Source organism: Pristiophorus japonicus, chromosome 4 (assembly GCF_044704955.1).
Source record: "Pristiophorus japonicus isolate sPriJap1 chromosome 4, sPriJap1.hap1, whole genome shotgun sequence".
NCBI classification, from domain to species: Eukaryota; Metazoa; Chordata; class Chondrichthyes; family Pristiophoridae; genus Pristiophorus; species Pristiophorus japonicus.
This window is the reverse complement of record NC_091980.1, coordinates 267,953,208-267,973,887: the sequence shown is the minus strand read 5'-3', so window position 1 is coordinate 267,973,887 and position 20,680 is coordinate 267,953,208. Positions and strand designations below refer to the sequence as shown.

The following is a 20,680-nucleotide window of genomic DNA, read 5'->3' as shown; positions in this document are numbered from 1 at the left end:
CAATACGTCCACATCCACAGGGTGGAGCTACAAACATTTCAAACTTACAGACATTACACTATCCAATTCCCTTTTAAAATTATTTATGGAATCGGCTTCCATCATTTTTTGGGGTCAAGCATTCCAGATCCTGACAACTCTCTAAATGAAAAAAAATCTCTTCATCTCCCCTCTAGATCTTTTGCCAATGATTTTAAATCCATGACCTCTAGTTATTGACCCACTTGCCAGAGGGAATACGTTTTTTCCTATTTACTCTAAAACCTCTCATCATCTTGAAAACCTCTATTAGATCACCTCTTAACTTTGTCTGTTCCAAGGAGAACAGTCTTTTCCAACCTCTCCTCATAACTGAAGTCCCTCATCCCTGGTAACATCCTGGTAAACCTCCCCTGTACCCTTTCTATGGTCTTTACATCTTTCTTGAAGTGCAGTGCCCAGAATTGTCTTCCAGCTGAAGCTTAACCAGAGATTTATAAAGTTCTAGCATGATGTCTTCTTCATATTGTCGCAGGCATCAGATCTATTGAATTATTTTGGATTAAACATGTCATAAAAATGATTTATTATTATTCATTTCTTTATGCTATTACCTTCTTTCTCCAGGGATTTGTGACTGGTGGAAAAGATGGCGTCGTTGTACTCTGGGATGATACTTTTGAGAGGTATCTGAAAACGTATGGGATCAAACGTTCTGCACTTGCCTCAGGCTCTAAAGGTACTAATTTATCAAAAATGTGTTATGTATTCTTGATTCTAATTACAAAATCAGTATTTATCTCTCTGTTGAGATAAAACTGTATTTGTCAATGACAACAGTTGGGGGAGAAGTTGCAAAATATCAAGAGCAGGCTAATCAAGTACAAAGGGATGTAGATAGATTGGAAAAGGTGAGCTGAGAAATGACAAATAACATTCAGTGTCAACAAATGTAAAGTGATGAGAGTAGGGGAAAATAATAAATATTATAAGCTAAAGGATTTGGGGTAGATAGAGCACTGAAACCATCTACAACAGGATCTGGAATTGTATAACGCATGGAGTAGAACATGGATTACAGATGTGATACATAACCTATACACTGCGTTGGTTTGAGCCCATCTCCAGTACTGTGTGCATTTCTGGTTGCCACATTACAGGAGGAACATCATACCACTGGAAAAAGTGCAGTAAATGGCTACCAGCCTGATACTTAACAGCAGGCAGTTGAGTTACAAGGAACAAATACAGAAGCAGAGAAGGCTGGGAGAAGATTATATTGAGGTGTTCAAGATGGTTAAGGTTATTGAGAAGTTGAACCCTAAGAAACTGTTTACCCTGACCCTGAGAAGAGGGAAAGTGAATAGGGAGATCACCATCATAGGATGGTGAAGTAGGCTTATCTGATCTGTTAAGAGGAAGTTGGACAGGGCATTTGTTGTGAAAATCAATTCACAGACATAATTAATGAATTGCATATTTTTTTTTGAGCTCTGGGCTGGCCAGTTGAACTGAAACCAGCTTTTCCAGTGCTATACATACCAATGTTGCTACTTAATTAATCACCTATCAACCTATTCAATCACGTATCTACAAATCTGCATCATTCAAAAAATCATTTGTATTATATGATTGAAGTATTATTGTGAACCTTTTGAAGTTGTTGATTTTGGTCCATGCTAACTTGTGACACCATGGACCAATCAGATCGTTGGCAAAAATTGTAACAGAAACAAGACCTGCCTGTCATGATGTAGTTGCGAGCCTCCTACCACAGATGGCATGGTGGGTGCTCTCCAATCCTATCTCCTACTTTTTGACCTCCTTAGTTACTAGCACCTCTTTCTTTGACTTAACTCGTCCAAGTTCCTCATTAACCTTTTCGGCTGCTCTTGCCACCTTCGCCATGGTTTTTGAGTATAGCAGCAGGGAGGTCTTGCTCCAGTTGTACAGGATCTTGGTGAGAGCTGTGTGCAGTTTTAGTCTCCTAATCTGAGGAAGGACATTCTTGCTATTGAGGGAGTGCAGCGAAGATTCCCGGGATGGCAGGACTGACATATGAAAAAAGATTGGGTCGACTAGGCTTATATTCACTGGAATTTAGAAGAATGAGAGGGGATCTCATAGAAACATATAAAATTCTGACGGGATTGGACAAGTTAGATGCAGGAAGAATGTTCCCGATGTTGGGGAAGTCCAGAACCATGGGTCACAGTCTGAGGATAAGGAGTAAGCCATCTAGGACCGAGATGAGGAGAAACTTTTTCACCCAGAGAATTGTGAACCTGTGGAATTCTCTACCACAGAAAGTTGTTGAGGCCAGTTCGTTGGATATATTCAAAAGGGAGTTAGATGTGGCCCTTACGGCTAAAGGGATCAAGGGGTATGGAGAGAAAGCATGAGTGGGGTACTGAAGTTGCATGATCAGCCATGATCATATTGAATGGTGGTGCAGACTCGAAGGGCCGAATGGCCTACTCCTACACCTATTTTCTATGTTTCCTAGCTTTGCATATACCTGGGACCATCATGGCTCTACTACCAAAACTTTAAAAAAAAATCCTGACCCCGCTGCCCAAGCCTTGCCCCTGGCGTTGTTGTGCATCCTCCACTCCTGCCCGGCTCCTCTTCCTTGCCCCACCATTTACACACTAACTTGTCCCTGCCTCTGTGCCCTGGTCCTGCTGCTTAGATGACTCTCCGGGCCTAGCTGCTCTTTTTCTTTCTTGCCTTGCCATTTGTTCCCTGACTCTTACCTCCCGCATTCTTCAGCCATATTGGCTATTTAATTATTTTCCTACCAGTTGCCTTTTCCCTCCCAGCCCTGATCACCCTTCCCCTTGCATAACACTTTCTTAGCTAATACTGCCCATTAAAAAAAATGCAGTAACTATTTGTACTAAGTCTCCCTTCTGTGCATGCGTCTTCTGACGCATGCGCAGAAGCGAGAGTTAGGACCAATACCACCCACTCTGAACCCCCCCGCCACCAGCGCAATTCCTACAAGCCCTTTTCTGCATGTGTCCAACTGAGTAGTCGAATGCATCCGCCGAGCCTCCCACAACGTCGGGCTCCGAGCCTTCCGCAGCACCGAGCGGACCGAGGGCCCCGAGCCTCCCACAGCACCGGGGAGAGTGAGGTAGGTGGTGAGAGAGAGGTAGGTGGGGGGGAGGAGGAAGAGAGTGAGCTTGGGGGGGGGGGGGTGGGCGGGAGGAGGAAGAGAGAGCTGAGGGGGGAGGAGGAAGAGAGAGCTTGGGGGTTGCAGAGAGAGAGCTTGGTGGGGGGAAGAGAGCTTTGGGGGGCAGAGAGAGAGAGCTGGGGTGGGGGGGAGCTTGGGGGACAGAGAAAGAGAGCTGGGGGGCGGGAAGAGAGAGCTGGGGGGCGGGGGGAGAGAGAGAGCTGGGGGGCGGGGGTGGAGAGGAGAGAGAGAGAGACACAGGTGGGAATCGGAGGGGAGAGAGGGAACTCAGAAGACGGACCCTCATTCTTCCTACCTCCTGGTGCGTGCAAGCTCGGTGTGTATTACAAGGGACATCATTGGGGTGGATGAAATCCAGAAGCCACGACACTGTCACTATTCATTTCATACCCAGTAAACATGCAGAAAAGATTTCTGAGAATGATTCCAGGGATGAGGGACTTCAGTTAAGTGGATAGACTGGAGAAGCTGAGGTTGTTCTCTTTAGAGCAGAGAAGATTAAGAGGAAGAGGTGTTCAAAATCATGAGCGTTCTGGAGAGAGCAGATAGAGAGAAACTGTTCCCATTGGCAGAAGTGTCAAGAACCAGAGGACACAGATTTAAGGTGATTGGCAAATGAACCAAAGGCGACATAAGAAAAAGCTTTTTTACACAGCGTGTGGTTAGGATCTGGAATGCACTGCCTGAAAGGGTGGCGGAGGCCGACTCAATTACGGCTTTCAAAAGGGAGTTAGATAAGTACCTGAAAGAAACAAATTGCAGGGCTACGGGAAAAGGGTGGGGGAGTTGGACTAGCTGAGGTGCTCTTGCAGAGAGGCGGCACGGTCTTGACCGCCGAATGGTTACAGTATAGGGGGTGGCCAGTCTATGATTCTATGAAGGCATCACAGAACTCACTGGGGGCGAAATTGCCCACTTTTTGTGGCCCTATTAGCCCCTCCGGTAGACAGTTTTTGCCCGGGGGGGGTTCTAACGCCTTCCAGGAAATTGCACTGGAGGTTTGGGAGGTGCTGTCCTGGCAGCACGGGCTGCCACGCCACCGGCGATGATGTCGCCTTGCATGGCAACCCCCTCATCGCCCCTCGCTGACCCCTTAACGCCCCGCGGGGGAAATTTGACAGATGTACCCTAATAATTACCTTCCTAATCGATTCCTGTTTAATCCACATTTTTCTGTTTGACTGCAAGTTGTCTTGTAAAATTGAATAGCCCCTTCACCATCAACTCCACCTCTGACTCCAAAATTGTAGTCTATTATATATATCCAGCCTTTCCAGTTTTATCTTGTTCCATATAACACGGTATTATCCATCACTAGTTAATTTCAAGCAAAAATTCTATCTCTAAAAGATGAATGTTATTGTATTGGTCCTTTTCCCCAGTGGCGCTAAGTAATGCAAATTGCATCACAATAATTACATAACTTGTATTTCTTTATTTGGTCTAGAAATATACTATTACTGTTGTGGCAGGGTTAAATTATTAATTTACCATTTATATTTTTAGGTCTGTTACTAGAAGACAACCCTTCTATTCGTGCCATAACTTTAGGCCATGGCCATATACTAGTGGGAACAAAGAATGGAGAGATATTAGAAATCGAAAAAACTGGTCCCATAACCCTACTGGTTCAGGTATCACATCTACAGACTGTTGAGCAATTTTTGCTAAAATTTATTTAATGGTTGGTTGTTCATCAGTAATCCCGGAGACTATTTTATTCAATACATTTATTGATGATGGTCAGTGCATTTACTTGAAATAAGAAAATCACATCGCTATGATTGAATGTTTCAGCAAACGCATCTGAACTCTTTTTTTAACCTTATAAAATCTTGCCATTGAACTAATACTTAAATTCCTGAACTCTCAGATACCTCTCTGTGCCTCAGTTCTTGCCAACATCAGAAATGACTCCTTTTGCTCAGAGTACTGTCATCTTGTCAACCCCTAAAAATCTGTCACTTCTTTGTGCTCTCAAAACCAAATTTAGCTTGCCTTTCCTCACCAAGGTACTTGAACATGTTGCACCCATTTCTGTGCTCATTGCTGTCAAAACACACTCATGGAATCCCAGCATTCATTTACCTCACTAGCTTACTTGTGCTCAGTGCCAAATACTGCATGAGTAAGTTAACTCTCGCTCCCTATGAGTTGGAGTGCACTTTTAAACCTAGAATATCGTGTCGTGTAGCATGGCCAGAAATCAAACAGAAACCCTTTGTTGCTATCCTTCAGTTTACTGGATGCATCGTACTCACAGGATCTTCTCGACTTTGGAAGGCAGTTTAAATAAACATTCTATCAGACTATTTACAGCCCACACAACTATCAAAGGTACAGGAAAACATTAATAAACTTGCAGAATGGGTGTGTAATTGGCAACTGAGCTTCAATATAGGTAAGTGTGAGGTGGTACATTTTGGTAGGAAGAATATGGATGCCACATACGCCTTGGAAAATAAGTGTCTAAATGGGGTAGAGGAGCAGAGGAATCTGGGGGTACAGATATGCAAATCACTAAAAAAAAGTGATGCAGGTTGATAAGGCCATTTTTTTTAAAGCAAATAAAACACTGGGGTTCATTTTTAGAAGGATAGAATTGAAAAGCAAAGAAGTTATGTTGAACTTGTTTAGTATCTTGGTTAGACTCCACTTGGAGTACTGTGAACAGTCTCCATATTATAAAAAGGATATAGAGGCACTGCAGAACAATGTTCCCTCTCTGCCGGTCCCATTCAGTCTGGGACCGGCTTTTCAATGTAAAGTTTTGCGCAGCCTGTAAATAGGCCGTGCACCCCAAAAAAGAGGGAACATTGCTGAAGAAAGTGTCAAATAGATTTACTTGGATGATACCAGAAGGTTATTCCTATCACGAATGAATGAACGGGCTGGAACTTTTTTCTAGCGAAAAGAGAAGACTGAGTGGTGACCTGCTAGAGGTCATTAAGATTATGAAAGGGTTTGATAGGTAGACGTAGATGAGATGTTTCCACGTGGGGAGACCATAAATATAAGATAGTCACGAATAAATCCAGTAAGGAATTCAGAAGAAACTTCTTTACCCAGAGTGTGGTTAGAATGTGGAACTCGCTACCACAAGGTGTAGTTTAGGTAACTAGCATAGATGCATTTCAGGGAAAGCTAGATAAGTACATGAGGGAGGAAGGAATAGAAGGATATGTTGGTGAGGTTAGACGAAGGGTGGGAGGAGGCTCATATGTTGCATATATATAGACCTTTTGGCTCAAATGGCCTGTTTCTGTGCTGTAAATACTATATAAGACTTATCGATAAATAAGTGGACAATAGTAACGACAAGCAACAGATATGCAATAATGTGTAGAACTTGGTTGTTATGCTTTAAAATGAAGAAAATAATACAAAGTAACATCTCTTATGCTAAATTTCATAATTAAACTTGACCAGAAACAAATTAGCTCCTGGGTGGCCCAGTTATTTTCAGTGGAATAGAGGGGACCTATCCCCGACTATTTGGTTGGAAAGAATTGAAGATCGAATAGCAAACTGGCATTGGGAGATGTTTAATACAGGTAGACAAGGTAGAGGTTACATACTTTCTAGTATAAAGGGAGTACATAAAACACAGTGGTTTCAAGGGTAGGAAAGATGAGAGTAAAAATTATATTTAAAAAAGAGCCATATGATGAGTATTGGCTAAATAATATTAGAGAAGAAAGCAGAGAAATAAAGAAGGTATAGAAACAAAAAGAAGATTAAGACTAAAAAAAAAGAGTATGAAAGAAAACTGGGCAGTCACCTTAAAGGGAAGCATCAAGGGTTTTTACAAGCACATAAGTAGTAAAAGGATAGTGAAAAAAGGTGTGAGGCCACTTGGAGATGAAATGGGCCATCTTTTACTAGAAAGTGAGGGAATAATGGAGATTCTTTATGTATTTTACATCAGTTTTTGCAGAGGATTATAAAAGTAGGACTATAGGAGTACGTTTGGAGGATGTACGAGAGCCACTTCTGGAGGTAAATAATCAAAGTACACTTGATTTTTTAAAAGTTAATGGGACTGAAAGTAGAAAAATCACCAGACCCAGATGGTACACATTCCAGAAAAGGCTTCATGAACATTCCCATCCTCAACTATGGTGGAGCTCCACACATGAGTGCAAGAGACAAGGCTGAGGTGTTTGCAAACATTTTTAGCCTAAAGTGCCAAATGAATGATCATATTCGGCCCTCCAGAGTTCTCCACCATTTTAATGCCAGTATCCAGACAACTTTGTTCACTGGATGTGACATTAAGAAACATCTGAGTGCACTGGATACAGCGAATGCAGTGAAGTCTTGCAACATCCCGGCTATGGTGCTTAAGACCTGTGCACCAAAATTAGCATTTCCTCAGCCAAGATATTTCAATGCAGTTATGACACTGGAATCCGCACTCCTGGACAGGATATAGTTATACAGAAAATACAGATTGCTGTATAGAATTTTGGCCTGGTACTTAAAATTTAAATCCAGGTCCAGTGGCAGTTGTTAAACTGTAAACTAATCAGGCTGAAGAGAGAGGTGATATCAGTTATAACATTGTGAAGGTATATTTATTAAACCATGATAAATATTTGTTGACCCTTCACTCCTTGGTACTAATTGTTTTCATACGTCCATTTAAGATCAACATTTTAAGGTTTATTATACTATACATTTGTTTGGCAGGGTCACATGGAGGGTGAAGTATGGGGTTTAGCTATTCATCCCCATTTACCCATCTGTGCTACTGTTAGTGATGACAAAACCCTGCGAATTTGGGATCTTTCCCCAAGCCACTGTATGCTTGCTGTCCGCAAACTTAAAAAAAGTAAGTACATCATAACAGTTAAAATGTTTGTGACTGTTAGTATTCAGCATGTACTCGTTATTGAATACTTTAAACTATGTTGCGATTATCTCAATACTATTACCAAATGCACCTTGTACCTAGCCTTCCATTGAATGAAGCAATACCTGTATGTTAGCTAGTTTGGACTGTCAGTCAAGGGTGATTCATACTGGAGTTTAGTATAAATAACTTTATTGAAAGAATGCAGAATAAAGTATTTCAGAAGCATTTTGAAAGAGAAACATTTTTGGCTGTTTTTCCCGTTCTCCAATCTGCCCTGGCGCTGGTTGGAGCAGCATGCCCAAAATATGCTCTGTCTTTCCAAGCCCATGTGTCCTGCAATTTCCTGTCCTGAGCCATGAATGTGGCCTGGGGTTACCCTCATGCCAGGCCGAGCCCCTGTCTATTTCCATGTTGCAATTTCTGTGCAATCCTATGATTACATTGAGCTCGTGTGCCTAATTTACACTTTATAATTTCTGTCCAAGTTCACATTGTTCTTATTTCTGATTGTAATCTGCCATTTTTGGCAGTTGAAGAATATGCTTTGCTGTCATGGTTTATGAAAAGAACCTGATAAGTGCAACCAGCATTCAACAGGTTAACCCTGTGTGAGATTTGAATTTTGTTCAGAGCAGATTGATTTCTGTACCGTTTGAATGTGAGTTCTTATGAATGTGTCCTTCACTCAAAACGATTACTTTTCTATCCATTGGGCTGGATTTTTGGGTTGTTTGGGACCGGGTTTTCGCCGCGTTTTGACCCCCTGCTGCGAAAAATGGGGCAATCAGCTGTTTTGCATCCGGGTGCGATCGTCGTGTCGGTTTTTGTGGCATCGCTTAGAAGCACCGTCGGAGAGCTGCGTGGGTGTGTAAGAGCTCGCATTGTGACACCGGCACAAGTTTCGTCAACCACCCGACCAATATGCCACGAAACGTGCCCCGCGATGACCGCCAGGTAAAATACAGTGGTCCAGCTCTGCCGGTCGGTGGCTGTGAGTTGGATAAACTGAAAAAAAGGTAAGTTAAAGTTTTTATTTTTTTAATATTTTTGCAGCGATTTGTGTGGTAAGGGTGTTGGCAATGTTTTTGAAAAGTTTTTGTGAATTTTTTTCCCCTCCCAAGGCGCCTCTCGGAGCACACTAAAGTTGGCGTGGATCATGTTTTTGCGTCGCAAAACTAGTACAACGCCTCCCATTGCGCTGCGCAGGGCCCAAATGACAAAATTTGCTCCACAAAGTGCAAATGTTAATCGGGCGGGAAATTTATCACCCGCAAATCCAGCCCCTTGTCTGGTCATAGAGGGTTAATGAGCGGCACGCATTGGTGGTTGACCCACCCTATCTTCTATGGTATGTGAATAGAGCAGTTCCAAGGCCTCATCCAAATCCTTCACCAGAAGTTATATCTTGTTGCACTTGTCTCAAGAAGTCGATGCTAAATTCTATCCACTTAGTGCACTGAAAATGTCTATTGTTCTCTGTAACTTTTCTTTTTGGGGAAAAATTTGGGGGTAAACCAATTGCTGACAATTTAGCAGTCTGATTGAGGAGCCTTGTGTTACTCCATGGCAAGGTAAAGTTAGAGCTCAATTTTACTTAATGGTCATTTCTTGAGCCATCATGTGGAAGAGTTGCTCTTGAGGCCATCTCCAAGGTGCAGCATAACTAGTAAAAATGTTTTTATGAAGCATTACAGTTGGAATATCTTTTTAACAGTTCTCGGAAGAATATTCTTTGCGAAATGCTGAAAATTTGCCAGTGATAGCTTCAAAATTACAAATTCACCATCAGTAAGTTTTATATTCATAAAATTAACTAGTTGGAAAACTTGGGGGAAGAAAAAGAGAAGAATAAACACAAAAATACAAGTACTTGTGCCTTAAGTAAACACTGCAAATCCATGCTGGGTAGAGCAATAAAATAACAATAGTGTGAATTTTCTTATTAAGGATGATACCAGAAATGCAAGGGTATACATAAAGGTGCAGCGTCAAAAATCCGGAGTTCCAGAATCCGGACTCCGGACCGATCGGTGGCATGGTCGTCCGGAATCCGTAAAATGTTCTGGAATCCAGACAGCCGACCCTGCCGACCTCGGGGCCCCGCCGCTGCCTGACATCGGGTCTCGCCTCATCGCCGCCTCTACCCTTATCTCGGAGCCTCCTTGCCGGCCCGCCCGAACACCACCTCCGCGACAGGGCCGGCCGGCCCGAACAGCTCCTCTTTGGCGGAGCCCGCCCGCCCGAACACCTCCTCCCCGGTGGAGCCACGCCCGAACACCTCCTCCCCGGTGGAGCCCCGCCCGAACACCTCCTCCCCGGTGGGGCCCTGCCCGAACACCTCCTCCTCGGTGAATCATGCCCAAACACCTCCCCGGTGGGGCCCCGCCCGAACACCTCCTCCCTGGTGGGGCCCCGCCCGAACACCTCCCCGGTGGAGCCCCGCCCGAACACCTCCTCCCCGGTGGGGCCCCGCCCGAACACCTCCTCCTCGGTGAATCCTGCCCAAACACCTCCCCGGTAGGACCCCGCCCGAACACCTCCTCCCTGATGGGGCCCCGCCCGAACACCTCCTCCCCGGTGGGGCCCCGCCCGAACACCTCCTCCCCGGTGGAGCCCCGCCCGAATACCTCCTCCCCGGTGGAGCCCCGCCCGAACACCTCCTCCCCGGTGGGGCCCCGCCCGAACACCTCCTCCTCGGTGGAGCCCCGCCCGAATACCTCCTCCCCGGTGGTGCCCCGCCCGAACATCTCCTCCCCGGTGGAGCCCGCCCGCCCGAACACCTCCTCCCCGGTGGAGCCCCGCCCGAACACCTCCTCCCCGGTGGGGCCCGCCCGCACGAACACCTCTTCCCCGGTGGGGCCCGCCCGCCCGAACACCTCCTCCCCGGTGGGGCCCGCCCGCCCGAACACCTCCTCCCCGGTGGAGCCCCGCCCGAACACCTCCTCCCCGGTGGGGCCCCGCCCGAACACCTCCTCCCCGGTGAATCCTGCCCAAACACCTCCCCGGTGGGGCCCCGCCCGAACACCTCCCCGGTGGGGCCCCGCCCGAACACCTCCTCCCTGGTGGGGCCCCGCCCGGACACCTCCTCCCCGGTGGGGCCCCGCCCGAACACCTCCTCCCCGGTGGGGCCCCGCCCGAACACCTCCTCCCCGGTGGGGCCCTGCCCGAACACCTCCTCCCCGGTGGGGCCCCGCCCAAACAGCTCCTCCTCGGTGGGGCCCGCCCAAACAGCTTCTCGGCAGGGCCCCGCCCAATGACCTCATTGATGGGACCCCACCTGAACAGCCCCTCAGCGGGGACACCCCCTCCTCCCCCCCCCCCTTCTAACGTTCCAAAATCCGGAAATACCCGAACCTGGGCTCGGGTCTTTCCAGATTCGTTTACGTCAGAAAGACGATCGAAAGTCTGGAAAAGCCCGGAATCTGGAACGGCTTTGGTCCCGAGGATTCCGGATTCTCGACGCTGCACCTGTATCAGGAAAGTATGAACAGGTCTTTAAAATTATGAAAGATTTGATAGAGTGAATACAGAGAGAGTGTTTCCACTTGTGGGGAAGAGCATAACTGGAGGCCATCAATATAAGATAGTCACCAAGAAATCCAGCAGGGAATTCAGAAGAAACTTCTTTACCGAAAGAGTGGTAAGAATGTGTAACTCGTTACCACAGGGAGTGGCTGAAGCGAATAGTACAGATGCATTTAAGGGGAGGCTAGACAAGCATTTGAGGGAAAAGGGAATAGAGGGGTATGCTGATAGATTTAGATGAGGAAAGACAGGAGGAGGCTTGAGTGGAGCATAAACACCGGCATAGACTAGTTGGGCTGAATGGCCTGTTTGAGTCGAATATCCTTTGTAATCCTATGTAACTGAGAATAACAGGTTTTGGGAAGAGAAGAATATTGCACCTTAAGTGAGTTCTGTAAAGAGACAATATATTACTTACTTACCTATCAGTGAGGCCTTTGTCTTTTAGTATCAGGGTACATAATATTATTTTGCTTCATTAGCCATGTGATATATTGCTTCAGTAAATTTACTGTATTTACAGCGATGGATGAACCGGGACTGCGAATAAAATAGGAACCTCACTCCAGCTCCTGTACAATACTGGTGAAATATTACTACAGTAATTTTTTTAAGTCTGCATCAGTTTATTTTGTACATTTTTTTGAGTTCTGAAAAGTATCCATTCCAAAGTAGATTGGAAAATTGATTTGTTAGAAAAAGCAGCATTTAGCACTTTACTACTAATACAGTGGCTATGTTGTCATAATTATAGGTGGCAGGTGTTGCTGTTTCTCCCCTGATGGCAAATCTCTTGCAGTTGGCCTAAATGATGGAAGTTTCCTGGTTGTGAATTCAGACACTCTTGAAGATCTTATTTCATTCCATCATAGAAAAGAGCACATTTCAGATATTAGGTTTTCCCCAGGTATGTAAGCGAAGCTAAAACAATTATTATTGCATCAGTTATTCTATTTTGTCTGAAAATTGTTTGGTTTTGGTAAATAAAAGAATGAATTTAAATTCTGGTCATTTGTTTCATTGTACAGTGTGATCAGAATTATACCATCTTCTGAAAAACCCAGGCCAAAATGTCGCAAATCAGAAATGTTTGTAATAGTTCAATGAGCAGAAAACAAACTAACAAACATTTATTTCCAAAACATTGGAAACACTTTTTAAAATTTTAAATATTGTAGGAATTTTTTGTTGTTCTTGGAGGTGGGGGGAGGGGGTTGGTGATGTCAGAGAATAAAATACTTTATTGTTCTTTTTACCAGTATGCTCATTTATTGGTCCAGATAAGAAGATAAGAAATAGGAGCAGGAGTAGGCCATTTGACCCCTCGAGCCTGCTCCGCCATTTAATAAGATCTTGGCTCATCTGATCATGGATTCAGCTCCACTTCCCTGCCCGCTCCCCATAATCCTTTATTCTCTTATCGCTCAGAAATCTGTCTGCCTTAAACATATTCAATGACTCAACTTCCACAGCTCTCTGGGGCAGAAAATTCCATAGACTTACAACCCTCTGAGAGAAGAAATGCTACCCCTTCTCAGTTTTAAATGGGCGGCCTCTTATTCTGTGACTATGTCCCCTAGTTTTAGTTTCCCCTATGAGTGGAAATATCCTCTCTGCATCCACCTTGACGAGCCCCCTCATTATCTTATATGTTTCGATAAGATCACCTCCCATTCTCCTGAACTCCAATGAGTATAGACCCAAACTACTCAATCTATCTTCATAAGTTAACCCCCTCATCTCCGGAATCAACCTCGTGAACCTTCTCTGAACAGCCTCCAATATCCTTCCTCAAATACGGAGACCAAAACTATATGCAGTACTCTTAAGTGTGGCCCCACCAATACCCTGTACATTTGTAGCAGGACTTCTTTGCTTTTATATCCCCCTTGCAATAAAGGCCAAGATTCCTTTGCCTTCCTGCTTACTTGCTGTACCTGCATACTAACTTTTTGTGTTTCATGCACAAGGACCCCCAGGTCCCTCTGTAGTGCAGCACTTTGCAATTTTTCTCCATTTAAATTATAATTTGCTTTTCTATTTTATCTGCCAAAGTGGATAACCTCACATTTTCCCACATTATGCTAGGTTGATGGGATTGAAGGCCGATAAACCCCCGGGGCATGATAGTCTGCATCCCAGAGTGCTCAAGGAAGTGGCCCTAGAAATTGGTGATCATTTTCCAACAGTCTATCGACTCTGGATCAGTTCCCATGCACTGGAGGGTAGCTAATGTAACATCACTTTTTAAAAAAGGAGGGAGAAAGAAAATGGGTAATTATAGACCGGTTAGCTTGACATCAATAGTGGAGAAAATGTTGGAATCGATTATGTAGGACGAAATAGCAGCGCATTTGGAAAGCGGTGACAGGATCGGATCAAGTCAGCATGGATTTAGGAAAGGGAAATCATGCTTGACGAATCTTTTGGAATTTTTGAGGATGTAACTAGCAGAGTGGACAAGGGAAAACCAGTGGATGTGGTGTATTTGGACTTTCAGAAGGCTTTTGACAAGGTCCCGCACAAGAGATTGTTGTGCAAAATCAAAGCACATGGTATTGGGGGTAATATACTGACGTGGATAGGGAACTGGTTGGCAGACAGGAAGCAGAGAGTCGGGATAAACGGGTCCTTTTCAGAATGGCAGGCAGTGACTAGTGGAGTGCCGCAGGGCTCAGTGCTGGGACCCCAGCTCTTTACAATATACATTAACGATTTGGATGAAGGAATTGAGTGTAATATCTCCAAGTTTGCAGATGACACTAAACTGGGTGGTGGAGTGAGCTGTGAGGAGGACGCTAAGAGGCTGCAGGTTGACTTGGACAGTTTAGGTGAGTGGGCAAATGCATGGCAGATGCAGTATAATGTGGATAAATGTGAGGTTATCCATTTTGGGGGCAAAAACACGAAGTCAGAATATTATCTGAATGGCGGCAGACTAGGAAAAGGGGAGGTGCAACGAGACCTGGGTGTCATGGTTCATCAATCACTGAAAGTGGCCATGCAGGTACAGCAGGCGGTAAAGAAGGCAAATGGTATGTTGGCCTTCAGAGCTAGGGGATTTGAATACAGAAGCAGGGAGGTCTTACTGCAGTTGTACAGGGCCTTAGTGAGGCCTCACCTGGAATATTATGTTCAGTTTTGGTCTCCTAGTCTGAAGAAGGACGTTCTTGCTATTGAGGGAGTGCAGCGAAGGTTCACCAGACTGATTCCAGGCATAGCTGGGCTGTCATATGAGGAGAGACTGGATCAACTGGGCCTTTATTCACTGGAGTTTAGAAGGATGAGAGGGGATCTCATAGAAACATATAAGATTCTGACGGGACTGGACAGGTTAGATGCGGGAAGAATGTTCCCGATGTTGGGGAAGTCCAGAACCAGGAGACATAGTCTTAGGATAAAGGGGTAGGCAATTTAGGACTGAGATGAGGAGAAACTTCTTCACTCAGAGAGTTGTTAACCTGTGGAATTCCCTGCCGCAGAGAGTTGTTGATGCCAGTTCACCCCAGTTCACTGGATATATTCAAGAGGGAGTTAGATATGGCTCTTATGGTTAAAGGGATCATGGGGTATGGAGAGAAAGCAGGAAAGGGGTACTGAAGGAATGATCAGCCATGATCTTGAATGGCGGTGCAGGCTCGAAGGGCTGAATGGCCTACTCCTGCACCTATTTTTCTATGTTTCTATCTGCCAAATTTTTGCCCACTCACTTAGCCTGTCTATATCCCTTTGAAAATGTTTTGTGTCCTCCTCACAATTTGCTTTCCCTCACAACTTTATCATCAGCAAACTTGGTTACATTACACTCGGTCCCTTCATCCAAGTCATTAATATAGATTGTATATAGTTGAGGCCCCAGCATCGATCCCTGCGGCTCCCCACTACTTACTGTTTCCCAAGCAGAAAATGGCCCATTGATCCCGATTCTCTGTTTTCTGTTAGTTAGCCAATTCTCTATCCATGCTAATATATTACCCCCAACCCCGTGAACTTTTACCTTGTATAGTAACCTTTTATGTGACACCTTATCGAATGCTTTCTGGAAATCCAAAAACACCACATCCGCCAGTTCCCTTTTATCCACCCTGCTCGTTACATCCTCAAAGAACTCCAACAAACTTGTCAAACATGATTTCCCTTTCATAAAACCATGCTGACTCTGCTTGATTGAATTATGCTTTTCCAAATGTCCTGCTACTGCTTCCTTAATAATGGACTCCCAACGTTTTCCCAATGATAGATGTTAGGCTAACTGGTCTATAATTTCCTGCTTCTGTCTGCTTCCTTTTTTAAGTGGGGGCGTTACATTTGCGATTTTCCAATCAGCTGGGACCTCCCCAGAATCCAGGGAATTTTGGTAGATTACAACCAATGTATCCACTATCTCTGCAGCCACTTCTTTTAAGGCCCTAGGATGTAAGCTATCAGGTGCAGGGAACTTGTCTGCCTTTAGTCCAATTATTTTACCGAGTACTACTTCTTTCGTGATAGTGATTGTATTAATTTCCTCCCCACCTATAGCCCTTTGATTATCCACTATTGGGATGTTTTTAGTGTCTTGTACCGTGAAGACCGATACAAAATATTTGTTCAACGTCTCTGTCATTTCCCTGTTCCCTGTTATTAATTCCCCAGTCTCATCCTGTAAGGGACCAACATGTACTTTAGCCGCTCTTTATCTTTTTATGTACCTGTAGAAACTCTTGCTATCTGTTTTTATATTTCGTGCCAGTTTACTTTCATAATCTATCTTCCTTCTCATTATTTTTTTAGTCGTTCTTTGCTGGCTTTGAAAAGTTTCCCAATCCTCTGGCCTCCCACTAGACTTGGCAACATTGTATGCCCTTGTTTTCAATTTGATATCATCCCATATTTCCTTCTCTTACAGTCTTTCCTTCTCATTGTGATGTATTTTTGTTGTGAGTTATGAAATATCTCCTTAAATATCTGCCACTGCTTATCAACCGTCCCATACTTTAATCTATTTTCCCAGTCCACTTTACCAACTCTACCTTCATACCTTTGTAGTCTTTTTTATTTAAGCTTAGGACACTGGTTTGAGATCTAACTTTCTCACCCTCCAACTGAATTTGAAATTCAACCATGTTGTGGTCACTCATTCCTAGAGGTTCCTTTACGAGGAGATCGTTTATTAATCCTGTCTTATTACACAGTACCAGATCGAAGATAGCCTGCTCCCTGGCTGGTTCCGCAACGTACTGTTGAAGGAAACTATCCCGGATGCACTCTATGAATTCTTCCTCAAGGCTACCCTGACCAATTTGCTTTGTACAATCAATATGAAGGTTAAAATCGCCTATGATTATTGCCGTTCCTTTTTCACAAGCCTGCATTATTTCTTGATTTATACTCCGTCCAACAGTGTAGCTACTGTTAGGGGGCCGATAGACTACACCCACAAGCGACTTTTCCCCCTTATTATTCCTTATCTTCACCCAAACTGATTCAACATCTTGATCTTCTGAGCCAATATCGTTTCTCACTAATGCACTGATCTCATCCTTTATTAACAGTGCTACCCCACCTCCTTTTCCTTTCTGTCTGTACTTCTGAATTGTCAAATACCCCATAATATTTAGTTCCCAGTCTTGGTCACCTTGCAATCATTTGTATCTATTTGTGCGATCAACTCATCTATTTTGTTACGAATGCTACATGCATTCAGATAAAGAGCTTTTAAGTTTGTTTTTTTACCATTTTTTCCCGCTTTGACCCCACTTTATGATTCACCTTTATGTTTATACATTCTGTCCCTTCCTGGCATGCTCTGGTTTTCACTTCTCCCAGATGTTGCGGTCAGCTGCTAACGAACGGCGCTAGCGGTTCATTACACTTGCGCCTAAGAACATAAGAACATAAGAAATATGGGCAGGTGTAGGCCATCCATAAGATCATGGCTGATCATCAACCTCAACTCCATTTTTCCGCCCGATCTCCATCTCCCTTTATTCCTCTAGAGTCCAGACATCTATCTATCTCAGCCTTGAATATACTCAAAGACTCAGCATCCACAGAATTCCAAAGATTCACAACCCTCTCAGTGAAGAAATTCCTTCTCATCTCGGTCTTAAATGGCCTACTTCTTATCCTGAGACTGTGCCCCCTAGTTCTAGACACTCCAGCCAGAGGGAACAACCTCTCGGCATCTACCCTGTCAATCCCCTTCAGAATCTTGTGTGTTTCAATGAGATTACCCCTCATTCTTCTGAACTCCAGAGAATATCGGTCCACTCTACATAATCTCTCATCATAGGACAGTCCTCTCATCTCAGGAATCAATCTAGTGAACCTTCATTGCACTGCCTCCAAGGCAAGTAGATCCTTCCTTAGATAAGGACACCAAAACTGCACAGTACTCCAGGTGTGGTCTCACCAAGACCCTGTACGATTGTAGCAAGACTTTCTTACTCTTATACTCCAACCCCCTTGCAATAAAGACCAACATGCAATTTGCCTTCCTTATTGCTTGCTGTACCTGCACGCTAGCTTTCTGTGTTTCTTGCACGATGACACCCAAATCTCTCTGAACACCAACATTTAAAAGTTTCTCACCATTTAAAAAATATTCTGTTTTTCTATTCTTCCTACCAAAGTGAATAACCTCACATTTCCCTGCATTATACTCCATCTGCCACCTTACTGCCCACTCACTTAGTCTATCTATATCCCTTTGCAGACTCTTTGTATTCTCCTCACAGCTTACTGTCCCACCTAGCCTTGTAAAGTCAGCAAACTTGGATGCATTACTCTTGGTCCCTTCATCTAGGTCATTAATATAGATTGTAAATAGCTGAGGTCCCAGCACTGATCCTTGCGGCACCCCACTAGTTACAGCCAGCCAACCTGAAAAAGACCCTTTTATCCCTATGTTTTCTGCCTGTTAACCAATCCTCTATCCATGCTAATACATTATCTCCAATCCCACGATCCCTTAACTTGTATAATAACCTTTTATGTGGCACCTTATCAAATGCCTTTTGGAAATCCAAATATACTACATCCACTGATTCCCCTTCATCTACCCTGCTAGTTACATCCTCAAAAAACTCTAATAAATTTGTCAAACATGATTTCCCTTTCATAAAACCAAGTTGACTCTGCCTAATCATGTTATGATTTTCTAAATGCCTTGATACAACATCCTAAACAATGGATTCCAGCATTTTCCCGATGACTGATGTCAGGCTAACTGGCCTGTAGTTCCCTGTTTTCTCTCTCCCTCCTTTCTTGAATAGCAGTGTTACCTTTGCTTCCGTTCTAGAATCTAGGGAATTTTGGGAGATCAGAACCATGTATCCACTATCTCTGCAGCCACCTCTTTTAGAACCCTAGGATGTACGCCGTCAAGTCCAGGGGGTTTGTCAGCTTTTAGTCCCATTAATTTCTCTAATACTTTTTCTCTACTTAATATTAATTACATTAAGTTCCTCACCTTCATTAGACCCTTGATTCCCCAGCATTTTTGATATGCTTTTTGTGTCTTCTACTGTGAAGACAGATACAAAATATTTGTTTAATGTTTCTGCCATTTCCTTATTCCCCATAATAATTTCTCTTGTCTCAGCCTCTAAGGGAGCAACGTTTACTTTTGCTACTCTCTTCCTTTTTACATACTTGTAGAAGCTCTTACAATCTGTTTTTATATTTTCAATCTAGTTTTCTCTCATTCTATTTTTTTCCCTTTTTATAAATTTTTTTGGTCATCCTTTTGCAGGTTTTTGAAACTCTCCCAATCCTGAACTTACTATTCTTCGCAACATTACAAACTTCTTCTTTCAATCTAATGTTGCCCTTAAACTTCTTTAGTTAGCCAAAGATGGATCACTTTTCCCGTGGAGTTTTTGTTTCTCAATGGAAATGTATTTTTGTTGAGAATTATGAAATATTTCTTTAAATGCTAGCCACTGCTTATCTACTGCCATACCTTTTAATATATTTTTCCAATCTACCTTAGCCAACTCACCCCTCATACCCATGTAATTGGCTTTATTTAAGTTTAAGACTCTAGTTTCTGACTTAGGCAAGTCATTCTCAAACTGAACGTGAAATTCTATCATGTTATGATCACTCGGCCCAAGAGGATCCTTTAATATGAGATTGCTAATTAACCCTGTCTCATTACACAATACAAGATCTAAAATAGCCTGTTCCCTGTTGGTTCCATGACATATTGTTCTAGGAGACTATCCCGAATGCATTCCATGAACTTGTCCTCCAGACTACCTTTGCCAATTTGATTTGTCCAGTCTGTATGAAGATTAAAGTCCCCCATGATTATTGCATTACCTTTATTACAAGCTCCTGCTACTTCTTGATTAATATTCTGTCCAATGGTATAGTTACTGTTAGGGGGGCTATATACTACTTCCACCAGTGTTTCCTGCCGCTAGTTATTCCTTATCTCCACCCATACTGATTCTTTTTCTTCCGAGCCGAGATCTTTTCTCTCTACTGACCTTATGTCATCCTTTATTATCAGGGCTGCACTCCCTCCTTTTCCATTCTGCCTGTCTTTTCGAAATGTCAAGTACCCTGGAATATTTAGTTCCCAATCTTTGTCACCTTGCAACCACGTCTCTGTGATGGCTATTAGATCAAACCCATTTATCTCTTTGTGACACTAGTTCTTCTATCTTGTTACGAATGCTTCATGCATTCGGATAAAGAGCCTTTAATTTAAATTTTTTACCATTATTCTCTGCTTTGACCTTATTCTCTGCTGCACTGCTACCGTTAAACTCTCTGTCCCTTCCTGTCACACTCTGCTTATTTTTACCCTTACCCACAGACTTTTGCATTGGAACTGCTGATAATTAGTGAGCCGAAACAGTGCAGCGCCCTCTACAGGCAAGCAACTGTTATATTCTAAGGCAGTGATGTTCCTTACCCGTTACCTCAAAAGAGCACCCACTCCTTTATCAATATCACATTTCCATTTCCCACATTAACCATCCTTGTGGTCTCTGAGTAAAGCTGCTAATTAACATTGAATTAAGCCGTGATTTTTGCCCATTAGTAACTCAGAAGAGAATGACCAGACTCATTTCACTCAGGAAATTTATGGTCCCAATCATAAAATAATTGAACAAGCTCTAAAT

The 20,680-nt window shown here is 43.6% G+C and overlaps 1 protein-coding gene across 6 annotated transcripts in view; it reads left to right on the top strand.

Moving 5' to 3' along the window:
* The window catches only part of LOC139263402 (echinoderm microtubule-associated protein-like 5), a 302,041-nt gene that overhangs the window by 169,258 nt on the left and 112,103 nt on the right, over positions 1 to 20,680 (top strand). For all 6 annotated transcript variants that reach the window (XM_070879445.1, XM_070879443.1, XM_070879442.1 and 3 more), the window contains exons 19-22: positions 607 to 718; positions 4,685 to 4,812; positions 7,871 to 8,012; positions 12,316 to 12,468. In XM_070879445.1, coding sequence (XP_070735546.1) covers positions 607 to 718; positions 4,685 to 4,812; positions 7,871 to 8,012; positions 12,316 to 12,468 — 535 coding nt within the window. The remainder of the gene's footprint in view (positions 1 to 606; positions 719 to 4,684; positions 4,813 to 7,870; positions 8,013 to 12,315; positions 12,469 to 20,680) is intronic.